At 39.6% G+C, this 21674-nt stretch overlaps 1 protein-coding gene across 1 annotated transcript in view; it reads left to right on the plus strand.

The window, feature by feature from the left end:
• The first annotated feature begins 1546 nt into the window (after positions 1–1546).
• The window catches only part of cacna1db (calcium channel, voltage-dependent, L type, alpha 1D subunit, b), a 39187-nt gene continuing 19059 nt past the window's right edge, over positions 1547–21674 (plus strand). Inside the window, 27 exon segments of the mRNA XM_054608382.1 lie at positions 1547–1651; positions 1653–1803; positions 4286–4441; positions 6093–6289; positions 8366–8469; positions 8700–8869; positions 13209–13293; positions 13461–13487; positions 13970–14130; positions 14261–14486; positions 14670–14877; positions 15047–15167; positions 15415–15529; positions 15696–15756; positions 15915–15975; positions 16174–16318; positions 16547–16676; positions 17235–17294; positions 17382–17441; positions 18781–18887; positions 19029–19116; positions 19244–19351; positions 19477–19529; positions 19637–19783; positions 19950–20151; positions 20576–20734; positions 21119–21229. Coding sequence (XP_054464357.1) covers positions 1547–1651; positions 1653–1803; positions 4286–4441; positions 6093–6289; positions 8366–8469; positions 8700–8869; positions 13209–13293; positions 13461–13487; positions 13970–14130; positions 14261–14486; positions 14670–14877; positions 15047–15167; positions 15415–15529; positions 15696–15756; positions 15915–15975; positions 16174–16318; positions 16547–16676; positions 17235–17294; positions 17382–17441; positions 18781–18887; positions 19029–19116; positions 19244–19351; positions 19477–19529; positions 19637–19783; positions 19950–20151; positions 20576–20734; positions 21119–21229 — 3318 coding nt within the window.

A 21674-nucleotide genomic window follows, 5' to 3' on the forward strand; every position in this document is an offset into this window, starting at 1 on the left:
AAACAGTGTTTGAGTTAAGTTTGTCTGTCATTGGTCATGTTAACGACCCAGTTCTTCCTTTTATTCCAAACTACTGATGTAATATGCATCACTTCCTGTTCTGTGTTTCTGAGGAGGGTCATTGCATCATAACGAAGAGCAAGGCATAAGGGCTATAATTTCCTACAGGTCTTCTCCACCCACAGTCCGCCATAAAACGCCAGTGTTTGACATGTTTCACAATGCTGCTGCTGGATGAAAACCTTGAGATCTCAATGTGAGCGTTATCTTAGCTTACAAAATGAAGTTCTTGTTTGAGGTTCTGAGGATGTCACAGTTTGACTGTGAAACAAAATACATTTAAAATAAAAATGACATGTTTAATGTCCTTTCATCAGCATCAGCGAAAAAACTACGTCTTAAGACGCATCTTCTATCTTGAAGTAAAAGACATGCACAATATGCTAACGTATTTAACAACAGAATATGTTAAATTGCGTTTATAAAGATATTTTTATTTCCTTCAGTATTCCGCTCAGCATGTCCTCTAGAGGTGATGCGCAAATTGAATCTCACATGCAAGATTTCTTGACAGTGCCAAACCATGCTTAAGTTTTACCTTCGATTTGGGTTATTGCAACAGGATTGGATTAGTATTGAAACTGTTGGCAAAGTGAAGTATGAGTGTGTAATTATAACAAGAGAGCATTCTTTATTGGAGACCTAATTTTACTGTAAGACAACAGGAGGCTTTGGATCTGATCAAACTCAAGTCAAAGATACTTTTCTGTTTGCTTTGACAAAAGAAAAATGTTGCCATGCCAACTGTTGTAATAAGCAGGGAATGTTTTTATTTGTTTCATACCTTCTTGCCTCATTGTCTCTTATTGTATCAACCCCCATGCACATTATTTGGCTCACAAAGAAATAATTTAGTAAAGTTTTGGTAAAGTTTGATGACTAAATTGTTCTCTTTCACTCTTTTCTTCCTCTCTCTTTACAGGAAACAGTAGAATATGCCTTCCTGATCATTTTCACTATAGAGACATTTCTAAAGATCATTGCTTATGGTCTGGTCATGCACCAAAACTCCTACGTCAGAAATGGCTGGAACATGCTGGACTTTGTCATCGTCATAGTGGGGTGAGTTCACGGTAGAGCACCCATAATACGTGCAAACACACACAGTGAAAGGTATAATCACACACAGACACAGTTGGTTTATTTCTTACATACACTTTAGCTTTAAAGATACACCTCATCGTTCATAGAGTCCCTCTTTTGCTTCCAATCAAACCTACATGAATTGCCCAAGCACCTTCATTCTCATCATATTCATAATGCGATGGCAGTAATATTTTGCCACATGTGCACACACACACTTATGTACACACATTCACACGCATGGCCTTGTTAGTAGACCACCTGGCCCCGTCAGGACTTTAATGTAAACTGTGATGGGGTGTGAAAAACTAGAGGTAAATATGCGCAGACATAAAGGACGCACACATTAAGCGTATGAGCGCATACAGGTGCATGTACACAGAGACAGGTACAAAGAGGACACATGGCTTTGTTTTTTGCTGTCTGCCTCTTGCTTTCAGGTGCTTTGCTCTGTTGTCATGACATCTCTGTCACTGCTCTCCTCTCACTCTCTTTCCCGTTTCCCTCTCTCCATCAGGTTGTTCAGTGTGGTTCTGGAGATGATAACCAAAGACGCTGACTCTGGCGGCCAGTCTGGAGGCAAACCCGGGGGGTTTGATGTCAAGGCCCTCCGAGCTTTTCGCGTGCTTCGTCCCCTTCGCCTTGTCTCTGGAGTTCCTAGTGAGTTAACACAGAGCTGTTTTTTTAGCTCCTATGCAGTTTTAGGGCAAGACTTGAGTTACTTGTCTTCACTTTTTGACTTGCACACACTATTTAGAACTTTAATGAGGTTGGCGTTGGGTGGTTATGCACCCCAACCCAACCTGGATATGATACATCTGAAATAGGACAAGGTCACCAATTTCTAGGTAGGCTACTAATAACAATAATGATTTTTTATGTTAGCTAACATTTAATAAAGCTAACAGGAAAGTGAGATATCTGTCAATGAAGCCTTAAATCAGTCAGCAGAAGTTAACCTGTGAACCCTGCCAATGGTGTCAACTATTGGTGTTTAGGGGCATTTAGGCTGACTTGAGTCCATGTCTCAAGTCTATAGTTCTAAATGACTTTATAATTAGCTGTCACTTGTAATTTAGCATTGATTAAAACTGAACTAGGGAACTCTTCACATTGGTGGCACCACAGAAGATGTTACCATTTCTAAAGTCTCAGCCTTTCCCCTGACATCACAGATGACGTCATCAGTTCAGATACAAAATATTACAAATAGAAGGAAAAACTGATAAACCTAATGAGTTGTGTCTACAAGGCTTGCTTGGATGGAATGCTACGGACCTTCCCCACACCTTCAGAGGTGAAAAACTTGAGTAGCCAAATGTCTCTAGAGCTTTCTCCTCTGTTGATTGCGGTGTGCGTGCAATAACAGGCCCTGGGAAAACTGTGTTCATCTCTTTTGGTCACAGCCCCCCACCTCAGACCCTGTGGGTGTAGGACCCCGCTCTATTCCATCTTTATAACTGGTCACTTCGCATTTTAACATCCATTTAATCTAAAAGCAGTCATTGCAGTAAAACGTGCACTTATCTGACTGCTGTCCCAAATCTTTGTGGTCTGGTTTCTCTAACAACCACACTTTCCAAAGCCAATACATACTTTTTTTGTAATAATACATAACAGAATATTAAAACATTTCGTTCTAAAATAAAAAATTGAAGTTCATTTATTGATAAAAATAATAAGTCACTGTATGGGTTGGGATGAAAACGACTGAATACTGCCCTCTACTGAACACAATATTTATTGCTGGTACATATACCTATGAGTGTGGCCAAAGTCTGTCATTTGTATGATGAGCTTGCCAGACAAATAACACTAATAGATAAAGTGAAATTGGAGTATTAGCTAAGTTATAAAATACTAATTTCTTTGTGCTGGTATTTGCAGCAGTGTACTTCAGTTAATCCACATCATCATGCAGGAGGCGTTAGCACCAGCTAGCCTACTTTTAGCCAATAGAAGCTGTAGTGCTGTCTCTGAATGGTGCACTGTTTGTCAGCAGAATTAAGATCATAAATCTCAAGGACAAACGTACATTTGTTTAAACTTAGACTGCCGTAAGTAATGAACCGTATTAAGATAAGTAACAGAGCTCCGATTCTAACATTAGCCAGCGGCCTAAGCCCGAGCCAATATAGTGCAACGCAGGCAAATGTTCTTCAATCAACAGGAAGAAGTTGTTTAATGTTTTTGTACACCATTTACTCTACAGCCAGCAGTGTAATGCTGTTTGTTTGCTCCTTTGACTGTGGCTAACCACTGTAATATTACCTTTAATATTTTAAAAGAAAAAGGAAACTCCCCGTCCTGCAAAGAAAAGATCTGCTTAGTCAATACTTGTCTGCCCAATTCCGTTATCAACAAGGAGATATGGCTTCTTCACTATTTCTGTCCAGCTCATATTTGACTTTACGTGAAGTTGCCCTAATGCATCTGCATTCCTTGAGTTGCCATAGCAATGCATCGTCCACCGGTCTCAGGGAGGAAAGAACCTCCTGGAAAGATGAACTGAGCCTCAACGACATTTTCAGTTCTACTCTCGTTTAACCTTTGTCTCTGTAGGATGATATGTGCAGTCTAATTAGGCTGTGATATTTCGGCTTGTTTGCTGATGCCACAGAGGCAGGCTTGTTGGCTTTTATGTCTACTCTGTGAGGCTTTGAGAAATACAGATATTGCCATGCCTTTACATCAACTGATAGCTTTGTGTGTTTATGTGGCTGTTTGCTTATCTGTGCATATCATTTGTCCAAACAATTGACTTACGAACATAATCAGTAATGATTATAATTCTAATTTGCCGTCAATCTCTGGAATTAGAGGGAAATAGGCTAGGCTTATAAAAAACTAGATGAACCATTCTGGTCTTTTAGTTTAAGATAGTGGTATTATTATTATTCTGCTCTATTGTACACAACATATATATTTTGATTAAGATACATTTTTAGAGTTTTATTGGGTAAAGAGTATAAATGTCTGTTCTTGCTGACTCATTTTTAATTAATTTTCAAGGTTTGTTCTTTGATAAAAAAATATGCAACAAATATACTGTTGATGCTTTTCTCATATGGATGGAACCTCAAATATGGGAATTTCTGGGTACAGAGCACATTTATAATTATGTCATGTGTTCCCTTTGCAGGTTTACAGGTGGTTTTAAACTCCATTATTAAAGCCATGGTTCCTCTGCTTCACATCGCTCTGCTGGTCCTCTTTGTCATTATCATCTACGCCATCATCGGCCTGGAGCTCTTCATTGGCAAAATGCATGCAACATGCTACGTGATACCAGTTACAGGTATGGCAGTGCCTAGCATTTTTATTTTATTTTTCACTTTTGGTTTAATTTGATTTTGGTATAATTTTGTTGTGTCTGATTTTTCAGCCATGAGACATGCAATTTTCATGCAATTTATTAAATATTTGATCCTTTAAACCCTTTTTTAATGGAGTCCCACATCCAACCTACTGTATAAACAGGTGTATACATCTCATATATACAGGATTTAATCCCTGTGAGTGAATGGACACATGTTTCTTGAATGTGAATAATGGGAAGCTGCTGAAAACAGGACAGAACAACAGATGGGTGGATTAAATCCAATGATTAGATGACTAATATCTGACTGTTATGTAAACAGGCTTGACCTTTACTCCAGCATTGCTTCCAAATAAGGCCAAAAGAATTCACGAAAACTTCATTATCGCAATATATAGAACATTTTAGAAAAATAATGCTATCAGAGAATTAATCTTTAACTTTTCTTTTTACCTACACTCAAAATGTTGACCTGTAGCTGGAAAGTCTGTAACCATAACTATACAAAGCTTCCAACATGTCAGAATTATTGAAGAGTGAGGATAAATTGATTGAAGCATGTACATACTGTATATATATATATATATATATACAAACACATGCATGCACACAAGGATTTGTGGTTCATGTAGAAATTCAACAGCAGTTTTTATGCTGAGTATCCATCTCTGTTTCCCCCCCTCTCTCTTACACACCTTTCACCTACTCTCCCTCTCTTCCTTGCTTTTGATCTGTTTTGATCTGTTTGCTTGTGGACGTCAGGAGAAGCACTGTAGACTTAAATTGAGAGTTCATGACTGAGCAAGATTGAAGCTCCCTTTAATGCCCCCTTCGCTTGTGTCTGCACTCTTTGCTTTGAACAAGGCACTTACTGTAGCTTGTGGTCTATGTGTGGATAGAGGGGGACATGTGTCCACTACAAAACAAAGTTACTTGTGTGGATCTGTGTGTAACTTGGTGTATATGTTTAACAAGGAGGAGAAGTTTAACATGTTGTGAGCTCATTGACTATGCATGTGTGTGTCTGATGGTTGTATTATGATTGCATGATGACAGAACATTTAGTAATGAAATGTAACCAGAGGACATTATGAAGGGATCTATGGACTGCTGATCTCTGGGGTCTGACTGTGATAATAATTAAAGAAACAGTGTTTTATTCTCTTCTTATAGTGTGATAATTAACATTTTACAATCATAATTCATTTCAGAATGAAATCTCGGTTTACAGGACCGAGATTTCATTCTCGGTCATTCTCGGTCCTTTATCTAAGGTCCTTACAGGACATTAGATAAACCGAGCAGGAGAAAATAAAAGTGCAATTATGACAAATTAATACACTTACAAAATAATGAAATGGTAGTGTAGGAGGCTAACACAACATAAAAGGACAATCATTAAAAGCAGATGATAAAATAGAATGATTAAGACCAGTTTCATAATGGCTGTAAAATACTTTAGTACGCTATTGGTAAGAAAAAATATTCTGTAAATAGTGACATTTAAGAATGTAAGAAAGATGTCATTCTAAACAGAAGGCCTTAGTTCTTCGTTAGCCTTTATTATGGGCCAGATACAATTCTGTGGATTTATCTATTCATCTGTCTGACACTAGTTCTGTGCCCACAGGTGCCCTCGCGGAAGAAGAGCCCACGCCGTGTGCGGTTTCAGGTCACGGCCGCCATTGTCTGCTCAATGGTACGTCTTGCAGAGAGGGCTGGCAAGGCCCCAACAACGGCATCACCAACTTCGACAACTTTTTGTTTGCCATGCTCACTGTGTTCCAGTGCATCACCATGGAGGGCTGGACCGACGTTCTCTACTGGGTAATCTGCCACTCTGCATCAAAATTACTCCGATGAAGCCCGGATAGGGCCATATGTTTAGTTTATTAATCTATGTGTGTCAATTTTGAGATATTTGATTGCAAAATATTGTGTCTTCCAGCATGTTTGAAACTATGTCAGTGTCATATTGGCCATTTTTAAGGTTAAAGATGAATTTAAGGTGACATATTTTCCATGATCACCCTGTATGGAATTGCTTTTTTGTTAAAAAGGGAATTTAAAAAATCCTTATTTTAAATGATATTAGTGACATAAATGTGACATGATGAAGGTACAATACAATACAATACAATTCGAGGTGTTTTGACTTTATTACTATCATAATTTGTTATGTAACATGGACGAAATGAAGATGATATACAAAAGTGTTGGTTCATACAGGACACAATCACAATAATGATGTCTGAAGATAAATTACAAGGTTTTCCTGAAAATATGCTGCGAAAGAAACATTGATCATTGAGGCCCTCAATAGATAACATCTCAAATTACATTCTGTTTCTCTCAGGCTCAAGGGCTTCAAACCCCTCAGCTTCTCATTAGCAAAAATCACCAGCAGCAATAATTAGCCAAAAACACTCAGCATTGAAGCCCAACTCAGAATGAGTTTTAATCAGAATCCACCCACATCCTTTTATTGATGGAGACCCTCATCTATGAAATAATGAACCTCTGTGTGTCGCAGACTCTTTACTTCAGTATGTGTTACCATGGCAATCCCATGCTAATACTGCTGTTAAAGTGCTGAAAGAAGGAGACAAACCTTAGAGAAGGATAGATGGATGGATAGACAGTGAGACCTCTGACCTTTTCTTCAGAAATCAATTCAATATCTTGGCTGCAGTGTGCTGTTGCTGGAGGCAGAGTCGAAGCATTGACTTGTCTCTGCCATGCCAGCTGGTGTATGTTTTTTTTCAGAAGTAATATGAGATTTCAAGTTGAATTGAACGCATGTACGGGACGAAGAAAAGCGAAGTGTCGAGAGGTTATTTGGTGTAAAAAGCCAGTTGTGTGGTTATAAATGGGCAAACGTCAACTATCAACTTTCTCTTTGCCAAACCGCTTATTTAAAATGCACTGCAAATGTAGAGTGGTCATTTACCACATCCTTATTACTAAAAGATAATTCATCCTCTCAAACCTCCCCCACTCATTACTAACCCAGTCGTTTCTCACGTGGTGCCCTCTAGTGGTCACAGTTCCGGCTCCATTTGTAGCTGTAGCTTTCTCTAGATTTCTTTCCCTCTGAAGGACATTATGGACTTTGTACTGCCTCCAGTCCATTACATTTTATTTAAAGTACTAGAGTCATGGCACCCTTGAGCTAAGCAAGATGCGCTTGCACTCCAAAAAGTAAATAATATAATGTATAAGGCTATGCCTGTAAATACCTGAAGCATTCAGAAGCCAAACATACTAAATAAATGATGTGCTGTTTTCCAAAGGTGCAGGTGAGTTGAGGTGTATTTTTTACTGGCACAAGCAGTGAAAAATAGCAGACATGCGCCATCACCCCAGCTGATTGGCCAGTCCTTAATACTTGAATGGCTGCAACACTCTACAGGCAACATGCCGAGGTGTCCTTGAGCGAGACACCTAACCCCAAAATTGCTCCCCGGGCGCTTCATTGCAGCCCACTGCTCCTCCGGGATGGTCAAATGCAGAGAACCGAATTTCCCCATTGTGGGACTAATAAAGGCTTAATTATTATTATTATTATTATTATTACTAAAGCAGCTGTCAAACTAAAACATTTGGTAGAATAATGCCATGGACTCAATTACGCTGGTCTTTGTAAATAACCATGGAGTAAATTTATAATATAATATTTTTAGACAGAAATCTTTGAATGAGTTGTTTGTAAGTGTCTTTGGGTTTACTAGAGCAAAGTAGTTCAATTCACTACGACAAGTTTTATGAAACAGGAAAGAATTGTAGGCAATCTTAGAAAAAAAATAAATTAAAAAAAGGAGAGAATATGTGTACAATTATGAACCAAAAATATGAATAAACCATGTCTAATATTTCTCCCTCTCTACTTGTGTTTCTATTTAGATGAATGATGCAATGGGCTTTGAGCTGCCCTGGGTCTACTTTGTCAGTCTGGTCATCTTTGGATCCTTCTTTGTTCTCAACTTAGTTCTGGGTGTGTTGAGCGGGTAGGTGTTTTTTTCCTTTCAGTAACTAATGGCTTTTAAGGCTTGTTATGATGTGCTAAACTCCACAAATTCATTTCAAACACCAAGAATATTTTCAGGCGCTATAGGAAATGGTTCAATACCTTATGATTTTAAAAGTTAAGATAAGATAATAAGTTTATAAAATGTTTGTTCTGATCCAGGACAGTATTACCTGACTCAGGTTTGTCGTTATGCTCTACCCCGTCCAGAGAGTTTTCCAAAGAGCGAGAGAAGGCCAAGGCTCGGGGAGATTTCCAGAAGCTGCGTGAGAAGCAACAGTTAGAGGAAGACCTGAAAGGCTACCTGGACTGGATCACCCAGGCTGAGGACATCGACCCCGAGAACGAGGAGGAGGGGGACGAGGAGGGCAAGCGTAACCGTGAGTTTCCTGAATTTTTCTATCTCTATCCGTGTCTAAAGCAGGGAAATAAAGAATGCAAACAGAACTGTGAGTTAAGCCAAGCCTTAAGCTCTCCCGCCGTTAAACAATGTTGCACATCTCTTTGTCTCATTGATAGTGGCAGAAGGCAGATGAGGAGGGCAAACCATTTTTCATCAATCAGTTGTTATTCCACTCTGACAAGCTCACTGATGCTTTGCCTTGCATGTATCATAAAGGAAATCTTCTATGTATCTGGGACAGATTGCTCTGGCTCAGCTAATAACACGTGATTTTTTCCCCGACAATTAGATGTCGACCGACTCTTTCAAGCATGTGAAGAGTAGCCAATAAAACTGACATGCTGACAGGTTGCACATAGAAATGACACCACCACAATCAAATCTTATATTCAGTACATAGGGACAGTATCACAAGTTGCAGAGTGTAGAGTACATATGAATGTCACAATACCAAGATGCATTCAATAAAATACATTTTTCTCCGGGTTGTGCAGTTTGGTAAAACAGGCCATTTCTACAATAAGGAATCATTCCAGATACAAGACATTCCCCACCTGAAAAATCACCTCAAGAAACCTGACTCTTTCTGTTATTGAGGGAAGCAAACATAATACTGTACTTTGTGTTGTTTTACTATTTTTACAATACCTTTATATTTTGTATTACTTCATTAATTTAACGTAATACACATATAGCTGCTCATGATTATCTCTTGATCAGTGAAGACATAAACTCTCTCAGAGTTAGGGCAGTTGTGATCCCCTTTTTGTTGGACCAACAACCATATGTGCTACTCACTTTCCTGCATTAGTGCAACTGGTGCCGACTTCTAAGGTAGCACTAAGGCAGTGGGCGACAGCGCTATGATTTAAGGTCTTTTATATGTGGTGGCCTTGTGTGTTCTGTCGCCATGACAACACAGCAGTAACTGTGGACGTTTGGTTATGTGTATGTGTGTGTGTCAAAAACATTGCTTATTCTGATCTGGAGGAAGCTTATTGTGGGAACAGAATGTTTGCACCATGTGTGGTTTTCCGGTAAGAAAAGATCTGGTGCATGTTTCAAATAACTATAATCTATTCAGGCGTACATTTCTGACGAGTCTTTTGACTGTTACAGTAAATTGAATGTGGTTGCTGCAGACAATTTTTTGTGTTTAAAGTTGAATGGAGGGTTGACTTGATTAAATAAGCTGTGGGTGGTTGCATGAAGCATCATAACTGATTCTATAAAAATGCAGTTATGAAAAACCGCAACTTGTCTTCTCTTCATTGTATGTTTTATCCTTATATAAAGCCATGTATTTTATTATTTAAAGCAATCCTTAAATTGTCAAAAAAACATTAACAATATTAACTTGAAAGGTGCACTCAGTAGAAGGCAGACCTCAGCCAGGTGTGTTTGCAACGACCACTGCTGTATTGTGTGATAGAATGAACACAACTGAACCCACAATCGGCAAACCCTCCACCATCTAGACACCAATAGGCTGTTAGGCCTCGTATAAGACACCTCATGTAAATTCAAAATCAGTGGCGATATGCAGGCAATAGTCTCAAAGTAGTTGTGTAAGACATGTCATAAAATCTTGCCAAAAACAAAATTAAACTCACCAAGCTGTCTGCTGGAGTAGCAACGGCTGAGTGTTGTATAGGTAGAGCAGTGTGTGTGTTGCCACGCACCACGTTACGGCAGCGGACACCTTATATATGGTTCAAACAAACGTTTTAATGAGTGCCCAGAGCCAATTGTTGGCTGTAGAGATGCATTGTGGGTAATGTGGGTGGCAGGTTTTGCCACACTGCTACAGTGCCTTTAAACCATTCACAGTGCGGTCAGTGCATGTGTACCTGTCAGGTTTTACATCCTCCAGTAATCGCCCTGCTCTCTGCTGCTGCTGCTGCTGTAGACTCCCGAGGCAACACTCTAACTTTCTCTCCTTAACTCCTGCAGTGACTGTGTGCCTCGTTAACGTGCCTCGTTAACATGCTGCTAACATTAGTTTTTCCCCTCTTTCCCCCTTTTCTTCCTTTTTGTGTCTTCATATCTTCTCCTCTTCTTGCGAGCAGTTGTTCTCTTCTCTGCTTTCAATTTTGTGTTTTCTTTCTGAAGTTGTGTTCACTGCTAATCCCTTACAGTCCAATATTGTATAATTGTTACTAATTGCCTAAAATTATGCTAAAACAGAGTGGATTTTTGAGGCAGTTATGGAATGGTTAGATTTGAAAGAATTATGACCAAGATATATATGTATTGAGTGGGACATTTTACATCAACCCTCTATGGTGGACAATGTATTGTCAATTCTGTTTCAAAACTGCCTCAAACATATAAATGGCATTTCTCTACTGTACTTTCTTGTTATTTGTCATCTGACATAAACGTCAATACCGGTATATCTGCATTAAGATAATACATATGAGCCTAGCTGATAGTCAGTACTGATAAACAACTATTCTCTACTACATACTAATATCATTTATTATCAGTTAGCAACTATCTTTTCTAAACTGTGCTGTGAGTTTCTATGCTCATGTCAGCACTTAATTATTGTGAATACTAAAAAACTAGTTCCTTAACTGTATCTTCTCTTTAACCTTTCTCTTTCCTGTTATTTGTCAATCCCCTTCCTGTTAGCATTGGATTATTTACTGTAGTAATACAAGATATTCTTTAATGGCAAGAGGATATTAATGTATGTCCTGTACTCTGTGTTTAGCTGTAGTTTGTAGTGCAGCTGTCTTTTGCCCTACATTTCTCTCTCTCTTGTTCTGCCTTGTACTGACTCACTGCTTCCTCTGCTGTCTGGCTGTGTGAACTGCATGTTGGTAACACCAAGGGGTCACGCTGGCTGACCTCACTGAGAAGAAGAAAGGGAAGTTTGGCTGGTTCACTCAGTCCACAGAGACACAGGGTAAATGCGTTTGTGAGCGGGAGTGTGTGTCTTTCTTTCGCATGTTCATAAGGGACAGTTCATCTTTGTCCTGGAGGGCGCCTCTGCTTGCATGTGCTTTGCTTATGCTTTTGTTTGTGCTTTTGTGTTTGCAAGCCCTTTGTTGCATTAATCAATGTCTGATCCTAACCATCCTCATCTTAAGCAAATCCATTTAATTGAGAACATGCACATAATCATCATTTATCAATACCTCCTTTAATTTTTGCATCACATTGTCCCGTGGCAGCACACAAAGCCTTTCTGGTGAAATGAATCAACACTTTGTGTTGTGCAACAACGACAAGCTGATGGAGAGAAAATGTGCTCCAGCCTCCATGACACAGTGGAGGGGAATAAGTACCGAATAGCAGGTTATGGGAAGAGATTGCCATTCATCTTGAACATGATATACATTTGTTAAACTTTTAGCAATTTCAATATTGCATTCTGAAAAACTTTGTAACGTATAGTAAAACATAATAATGTTTTCAATTAACCTCATGATAACTTTATTTTGGGTCGTAAGTATTTGTGTAGAGATCTCTCATCCAATCATCATCATTTTCCTTTCATTTGTCATTTATAAATACAAAATTTCATGCATGTACAGTATATATGATTTCCAATATACTGTATACTGTAACCCTGTGACTATGTAACTAATACTTGTTGCAGCATACAGACCTGGACCAAATAGTCTGATCAAATATATCAATTGGTCAGTACTAAAAAGATTAGATGAGTAATAATATTCATATTCTGATGTTTCCTATCAATAAATTATTTAAAACAATGACAAGAAATATTTACAAAGTCCAATTTGACTCAGGTCTGGCAGCATGTACTCACTGTGACTTGATCTATGCAGGAACCTTAGAATTCATCATTTTTGGAAATCGTCAGTCTCTTTCTTCAAGAACGATAATATTCTGTCATTTAGGAAACCCTGGTGGAATTTCATTTTCATTAATGCAAAAGCATTTTCTATTGACACGTGCATTTTTTTGTTTTACTGTAGTTTGGCTTGACCTTTGAGCTTTGTGAAACATGAGAGAAAGATCAAATTTCAGCTAATATTTTTCCAGCAGTTTATTGTATACTGCTTACAAGAACTGCTTATTTTTCAGTTGTGTCTTGTAATAGTTTCAGTCTTATGTGATTCTAAATAAGAGAATAAGAGAATTGTTCTTTTCAATAAGGAACCAAGACAAACCAAAAATGCATTCGTGTCAATTGGTGAATCTAGTACAATTTTATATTTGTATTGGTGAAACCTGTTTCCTTCAGAGCAGAGCTTTTCTGTGCTACATCTCTTGATTACCTTGGCACCTTATGCTTTTACCTTACTTTTTCTTGTCTATGTGTGTATGTGATACCACAGCGAGCATGCCCAGTGAGACAGAATCGGCAAACATAGAGAATCACAAGGGAGAGGAAAACAAATCGCCCTGCTGTGGGCCGCTATGGTGAGTGTGATATACGTTTTTGTTGCTTTTGTTTAGCCCCCCCCAAAAAAATCCTTAGAGAACAGTCGTAAGACACAATTCAAAAAATGTGCCTGAAATACAGAGTGCACAAAAACAAGTTTTGTTGCCCTTTTACTAAAAGTTGCCTCATCTTTTATTCTCTCCAGTCAAAAAATTACTAAGTCAAAGTTCAGGTTAGTACCTTGGTACTGTATGACACTGCATGGTTGATGCTTTCTTGATTCATTTATTCTGTTCAACTTGCATGACTCATTCTTACCTCGTATTTGAATTGCTCAGATCCCAAATGTTTTCATGTGATTCATCGCGATTGATCCAAAGTGTGTCATGTTTTATATCTGACCAGTCTTTATCCTGATGTTTCTGCGGTTTCATTATTGTGTTTTTTCCCTGTTAACTCACCTAACATCCACCCAGTCCTCTTACTAATTCATATTTTACAGTGATATTGTGCTTTCATGTTATTTCATGTATAACTCTTTATTTGAGAAAACATGATTAAAAACATGAAGTCCAAGGACAGAAGAGGAAATTCCCCCAAAAAACACAAATATTTATTGTGGCTTATTAAGTCGCATTTTTGAAGTGCATTCTTCTGAATATGGCCGAACATATCCTGACCATTGATCCTAAAGTGGAAGTATTTGTCTGTCAGTCGTCAGTGGCGACGGTGGAACCGTTTCTGCCGCAGAAAGTGTCGAGCAGCCGTGAAGTCTGTGACGTTTTATTGGATGGTCATCATCCTGGTGTTCCTCAACACACTCACCATTGCCTCTGAGCACTACAACCAGCCGGACTGGCTCACCGAAGTACAGGGTATCTTTTTTATTCTCTAATCTGTTCTATTCAGGTTTTGTAAAACATGTATTCCGGTCAGTTTTCTTGAATTTGTTTAACTATGACATGTTTGATGATTTGTTATTAAAGTAAGCCCTCTTCCCTCCAGACGTAGCCAACAAAGTTCTCCTGGCGATGTTCACCTTGGAGATGCTAGTGAAGATGTACAGTCTGGGGCTGCAGGCGTACTTCGTGTCCTTGTTTAACCGCTTTGACTGTTTCGTGGTGTGCGGAGGCATCGTAGAGACCATCCTGGTGGAGCTGGCCATCATGTCTCCGCTGGGCATCTCTGTTTTCCGTTGCGTACGACTCCTTAGGATCTTCAAGGTTACACGGTGAGCAAAAGGATGTCACAAACTAAAATGACAACGTCAACGTACATAACTCCTGATGCAGGACAATGTGGTCTTCATGCCTTGTCTAGCTGATATCTATCTCATTACTTTCACACCTTTGTGTGTTTAGTGTTCTGTGTGTTTATCTTTCTGCTAACTTGTTTCATATTTCTTCTTCTCCAGTCATTGGGCGTCCCTCAGTAACCTCGTGGCCTCTCTGCTCAACTCCATGAAGTCCATCGCCTCCCTGTTGCTGCTGCTCTTCCTTTTCATCATCATTTTCTCCCTGCTCGGCATGCAGCTTTTTGGGGGCAAGTTTAATTTTGACGAGACTGTGACCAAAAGGAGCACGTTTGATAACTTCCCCCAGGCCCTGCTCACTGTGTTCCAGGTGAGTGTTTGCTCTTGTTCAGTTCAATCGGATACAATTTGCAAAAATTATAACAGAGTCTGAGACGCTTCAGGGTGGACATTATTGTCTACTAGGGTTTAAAATTTTCTTCAAATCAGTCATAGAATAAATTATTGAAAGGTCTCCCTCTGTATATTGTGCTTGCCAGATTTTGACAGGAGAAGACTGGAACACGGTGATGTATGATGGTATCATGGCGTACGGCGGTCCGGCCTCCTCTGGGATGGTGGTCTGCATTTACTTCATCATCCTCTTCATCTGTGGAAACTGTATCCTTCTGGCCATAAACACACACAAACACACACACACACACACACACACACACACACACACACACACACACACACACACACACACACACACACACACACACACACACACTTGAACACATAAATCACAACCGAAAATCCATATTTCCACGCTTGTTTGAGTGAGAAAGTGTTGTCTCCATATTCTTAAAGCCCAGGTGCATCTTTCATGTTACTCAGTGTTTTTCTCCTTAAGTCACATGACCAGACATCCTGCTAAACGTCTTCTTGGCCATTGCCGTTGACAACCTGGCAGACGCGGAGAGCCTCAACACAGCACAGAAGGAGGAAGAGGAGGCCAAGAAGAGAAAGAATAGTGCCAAGTACAGCTTAGAACACCCTAAATAATTCAAATTTGAATTTCTGTTATCATTTTCTGTCTGATCGTTTGTGTAGACAATTGTCACATTTATTACAAACACTTTCTATTGGCAGAAAGAATACCCTTCCACTTTGTGAGTTACTCCCTGTTTGATTTGTCTCTAACAGGGATATGAACACTGATAAGAAGAGAGTTGAAATAATGGACGTCAAGGATGGAGAGATCAAGGTAAAAAACTGAAACTAGCTCTAGTTCTCTAAAAAAGTTCTCTAAATTATGCAAATTGTGTTCATAACAGACCGCCTCTCTTAAAGAGCTTTATCTATATAGTTTTCATCTCAGTAATTGAACAGTTTTATGACGTCAAACATGTTCACTGTGTGTAGGTGCCAGCAGAGGTCTTGCTGGAGGAAGACAAGGAGTCGTATTCTGCCATCGACTCTCCAGGTAAAAGTGACACTGAGAAAAGCTTTATTTAACATAAAAAAAAGGTTTTAATACAACAAATTCTGATGGAGAAGACCACATATACCATAACAATGACATACACTGAATTTGGTTTCTTCAGAAATGAAACTACAAATACAATTAAAGGACTGTTTTCTTATGAAGAGGGATTCAAAATAACTCCTGTTTTGTTCCTAGCTTGTGATGATGACGACGATAACGGCATTCTCCCAGACGTCCCGCCAGGTCCCCGTCCTCAGAGGCTGTCTGAACTCACCATCAAAGAAAAGACTCCGCCCATCCCGACGGGCAGCGCCTTTTTCATCTTCAGCAGCACTAACCCGTGAGTCTTGGACTCACTTTTTGCTGATATCGACTCTGAGGCACAGGAACCATTCTACCTGCTCAGTGTGACATAAATAACAGAAACAAATCAGTAAAAGCAGAGGCAAAAAGCTAAAACGAAAGATGTGTCACAAACCAGCCTTTCTGTTACACTCACCGTGCATTATCTGCCTCTGTGTCTCTTTCTGTCTACATATCTCCTTCTTTGGTCTTCTCTCTGCTTTAGGTTTCGTGTGTTCTGCCATAAGCTGATCAACCATCAGATCTTCACCAACCTAATCCTGGTCTTCATCATGCTCAGCTCCGTCTCTCTGGCTGCTGAGGACCCAATACGTAACTTCTCTGCTCGCAACATCGTACGTGGAAAACCACTAGGACCGTCGTCTTTAAATGCCCAAAAGGATACCGTGCGCTTGTCACATCTGGAGAGTTTATTTGTCTCTCTGTAGCTGAGTTTATCACAGCACACATTTGGACTTTCCACAGTAAGAAAAGCACAGGAGAAAATAATAAACGTAATCTTGTGCCCTGGTATTGTGCATTCTGTCATAACGTCAAACAGTCATGACCTTTTGGGACAGAGTCATCAGTAACACTTGTGTCCAGACAAGTCAAAGTGTTTGCTGTGAAAAAAGGCCTATGGAAGCATGATTTGGCAAATTACACTGAAATAACATGACATTTTACCACCTGCCTTAGCAACATAGACACACAAAGTACATGGGCAGAATGTTGATGTCAGGAAGTTAGTTAGATTAACCAACACATGTTTTTTATGCTGCATCAGAATATGGCCTCGTGCAGCTTTAATACAGCAGTAGTTCTTCTCATCAGTGTAACTCTTACTGTGGATCTTATTGTGCTGTTATCTTTGAATGACTTGACGACTTGAACTTGTGCATTGCCTTTTTCAGATACTTGGTTATTTTGACTATGCTTTCACCGCAATCTTTACTGTTGAGATCCTGTTGAAGGTAAATGACCTTTTTTGCTGTGTTGTGCTGTGCTGAGTAGAGCTTCAGTAACCCTGCGTGCTTATGTCACTCTGATTGCCTCCTCAGATCCTAGGCTATGCAGACTATGTCTTCACTAGTATGTTTACATTTGAGATCCTTATTAAGGTAAACAATAAAAACTGTTGCTCCGCCTCAGCAACAACCCATCACTTCCAAGCTTGCTGCACACGTTCTCTTCATTCCCCTCATTTTTGTCTCTATCATTTTTTGGTTGAAATGGTTGCCTGCTTGTCCCGTTGTCATGGCGCCAGTCAGTTAACATGGAGATCATGAGTTTTTGTAAGACATTTCTTTTTGACTGTCAGTCACTTCTCTATTATGGCGCACTTCCCCTCTTCATCCTCAACAGTTTATGGACCAGTGGCTCTCCAGAGTACAACTACTTGTTTGGCTCAAATGTTATGTTTAATTTTCTGAAGAAAAAAAAAGAAAGCTTGATTGGCACTAAGACTGGTGGCATTTTGAAACCTTTTACCAACCATTATAATTTTCTGAAACTTTGAATCTTTGTTAATATATTCCCATATTTTGAACAACAAACATTTTTGTTTTTAATTAGAATTATGTTTGTTTGATTTGAAATATTCTGGACTGTGGAGAGGTGAACTTGAACTAACATCAAGCTTTATATCCCACTGCCTGATTGAATACCGTACACACAGATGTGCGTGCGTCTTTTTTGACTAATGCACTCCCAAATATTGTGCTTGAAGAAATCCACACAATCAGGACCATTATTTTTATGTTTGCTGTTAGAATTGAATCCTCTGCCTGACCCCTTTGCTCACTGCATGCCTGTACCAGGTGAATGTCTTGTATTATAGTTTAAGCCTAAAATTTGATCAGGAGAGGATTAAAGGCCTTGTCCTCGCTTAATCCGCACCGGAAATGAGTGTAGTGGCTTTTGAATAGTTTTCCCTGTGTCTTGTGTGAACATTTTGCATCATATATGATCTGTCTAATTGTGTGTGGGTGTGTGTGTAGTACTGCACTTGTATGTGTCTCTGATCATAGTATTTTGAAGTGCTTATAAGTGTTTATGAGTGTTAATCCAGGCTAACCATATCAATTCATTTTTAGTTTTTCAAATGTTTAAATATTGAACCAATCATATAAGAAATATTGCTTGAGACTATTGTCACTTACACAATATTAGCAGTACACATTTGTTTGTGTGTGCTTTGTAACATAATAAACATAAAGACCCATGATTGAAATGCAAATTCAATGTAAATGTAAGGCAATATAAAAAGATGAAAATGCAACAATCAACAAAATATTTTTGGTAGTCACAACATGTACAAGACACTAGTAACAAATCTTTTAAATAGTAATAACAGTCATTTCAATTTCATTTCAGCCTAATTTGAAGCTGCCTGTGAATGAGTTGAATGAAGGCAGATCTGTCTTCTTTAGTTGTGACTGTTGTCTGTCCTCTGTCCAGATGACAGCGTTTGGAGCGTTCCTTCACAAAGGGGCGTTTTGTAGAAACTACTTCAACCTATTAGACCTGCTGGTCGTTGGTGTGTCTCTGGTCTCCTTTGGCATCCAGTATGTATCATTCAATCATGCTTTCATGTTGACATGTATCATTGAACAGTTGTGGTAGTTTTGCCAAGACATATGGCAAACAACATGCCATTAAAGTTGCTCAGCTGAATCCACTGTTGTGTGTTTTTCTGTCTACCTTAGGTCCTCTGCTATTTCAGTGGTGAAGATTCTCCGTGTTTTGAGAGTCCTCCGTCCGCTCAGGGCCATCAACAGAGCCAAGGGACTGAAGGTGAGAATGAGAATAATACAACACAGCGCAGTGTGTATCTGTAGTCTGTTATAATTGTGAATGCATGCATCTTTGCTGATAATACAGTGCTTTGTATCGCTGCTAACAATGTGTGTGTCCTTTGCAGCATGTGGTCCAGTGTGTTTTTGTGGCCATCAGGACCATCGGCAACATCATGATTGTCACCACGCTGCTGCAGTTCATGTTCGCTTGTATCGGAGTGCAGCTCTTCAAGGTACAGGGAAAAAATGGAAAGACAGATTGAGGGTAATGGGGTAATCAAAGGGCTCCTCTAGTGTAAAACAACAAATAGAAGTAGAAGGTTGTAAAGAACTGTTCTGATTTTCTTTCTTGTCTTAGGGGAAATTTTATCGCTGCACAGATGATGCCAAGTCCAGTCCAGAAGACTGCAAGTGAGTTTTTTTTTCTTGTTTCCGGCTTTGGACATTGGCCCTGCATAAGTGTCTCTGTGTATGTACTTGTGCGTACATGTTGTTGATATTTCATCTTTAAACCACAGGGGTACCTACATTCTCTACAACAACGGGGACACGGCGCTACCCATGGTGAAGGACAGGATCTGGTACAACAGCGACTTCAACTTTGACAACGTCCTCATGGCCATGATGGCTCTTTTTACTGTCTCCACATTTGAAGGGTGGCCCACGTAAGTACTGCTTTGGCTTCATGGCAATTTGTCTTTAATTTGACTATTGTGTGAGTATGAATGTGCTTAAAGACACTATGTAGTATATTTATACAGATATATATATACAGAATCGATATAAGTAATAACTTTTAATAATCTTTGTGTGTTTTGTGTGTCCATGCAGTCTACTCTACAAGGCCATCGACTCTAACAGAGAGAACATGGGTCCCATCTACAACTACCGCATCGAGATCTCCATTTTCTTCATCATCTACATCATCATCATCGCCTTCTTCATGATGAACATCTTCGTTGGTTTCGTTATCGTGACCTTTCAGGAGCAGGGCGAGAAGGAGTACAAGAACTGCGAGCTGGACAAGAACCAGGTAGGAGGGACCTTTGAGGATTGTGTGTTTGTTCAGGAGGTTCTTTTATTGAACATTTTAAATTTAGAAGGAAAAATCTGTTCTTGTCAAATTATTAATTGTGTATCATTGCAATGTATCCTCATGCAGCGGTTGTCATGATACCTTACGAAAAGTGATCCTTAATTTTTTGTGCATTTCCCGGAAAATGTCCAACTACACGTGTTCATTTCTTCTCCTTACATGCATACAGTCTTTTCAAAATAAACTTCTGTCTTTACATTAAACAACTTGGTTAGGTTAAGAGAAAGAACACGGTGAAAAATCTACTGGATCTCATTACTGATTGGTCCAAACAGTGACTATCGTTTACAGAAGAAGACATGTTTCTCTTGATGATGAGTCTGTTTGTTTGTCTGTTTCTCCATTTCCCCCACCACCCCAGCGTCAGTGTGTGGAATATGCTCTTAAAGCTCGTCCTCTGCGGCGCTACATCCCCAAAAACCCTTACCAGTACAAGTTCTGGTATGTGGTCAACTCTACTGGCTTTGAGTACGTCATGTTTGTCCTGATCATCCTCAACACCTTGTGTCTGGCCATTCAGGTAAGTGCGCTTCATTCAGTCCTTTATGGGAAAATGACATAAACTAGCTGGTCAACCTAGTGATCATCAGTCTTCTTAGGTGTCTAATTTATCCAGTTTTTACTGGATAAATTAGACACAGGAGGTTTAATGCATGTGTCTAGGAACGTTAAAGATGATTTAGTTTGGAATTCCGCAAAGCTGCATGCAGTTAATAATATCTAACTTCCTTTCCTTTTACTCAGAATAAAATTTCGTTCTCTTTTTTTCCTAAACAGCCATCAAAATATAACCTCTATATGTTTTCTTCTGTTTGGCAATTTATGAATGCAGATACACTTTAAATAGAGGTCATGTGTTATTGTTCCATAATCCTGATCAGTCTGTCTTCCCGTCTCTTTCCAGCACCACGGTCAGTCTCATCTGTTTAACTATGCCATGGACATCCTCAACATGGTCTTCACGGGTGTTTTCACTGTGGAGATGATCCTCAAGCTCATCGCCTTCAAACCCAGAGTAAGTCTCCTCTCCTCTCCTCTCCTCTCCTCTCCTCTCCTCCCTCTCCTCTCCTCTCCTCTCTCCTCCTCCTCTCTCTCCTCCTCCCTCTCCTCTCCTCTCCTCCTCTCCTCTCCCTCTCCTCTCTCCTCCCTCTCCTCTCCTCTCTCCTCCTCCTCTCCTCTCCTCCTCTCCTCTCCTCCTCTCCTCTCCTCTCCCTCTCCTCTCCTCTCTCCTCTCCTCCTCTCTCCTCTCTCCTCTCCTCTCCTCTCCTCTCCTCTCCTCTCCTCTCCTCTCCTCCTCTCTCCTCTCCTCTCCTCTCCTCTCTCTCTCTACTCTACTCTCTCCCTCTCCTCCAAATATATGCAAAACCAACATCAGTTCCTTAAATCACCTTGCTTTTAGATCTCCCTTTATACTTTACCCGTAAAAAGGTTCAAGTTTTTGAGCTTTTATCTGAAAGCCC

Source organism: Anoplopoma fimbria, chromosome 12, assembly GCF_027596085.1.
Source record: "Anoplopoma fimbria isolate UVic2021 breed Golden Eagle Sablefish chromosome 12, Afim_UVic_2022, whole genome shotgun sequence".
Taxonomy (NCBI): domain Eukaryota; kingdom Metazoa; phylum Chordata; class Actinopteri; order Perciformes; family Anoplopomatidae; genus Anoplopoma; species Anoplopoma fimbria.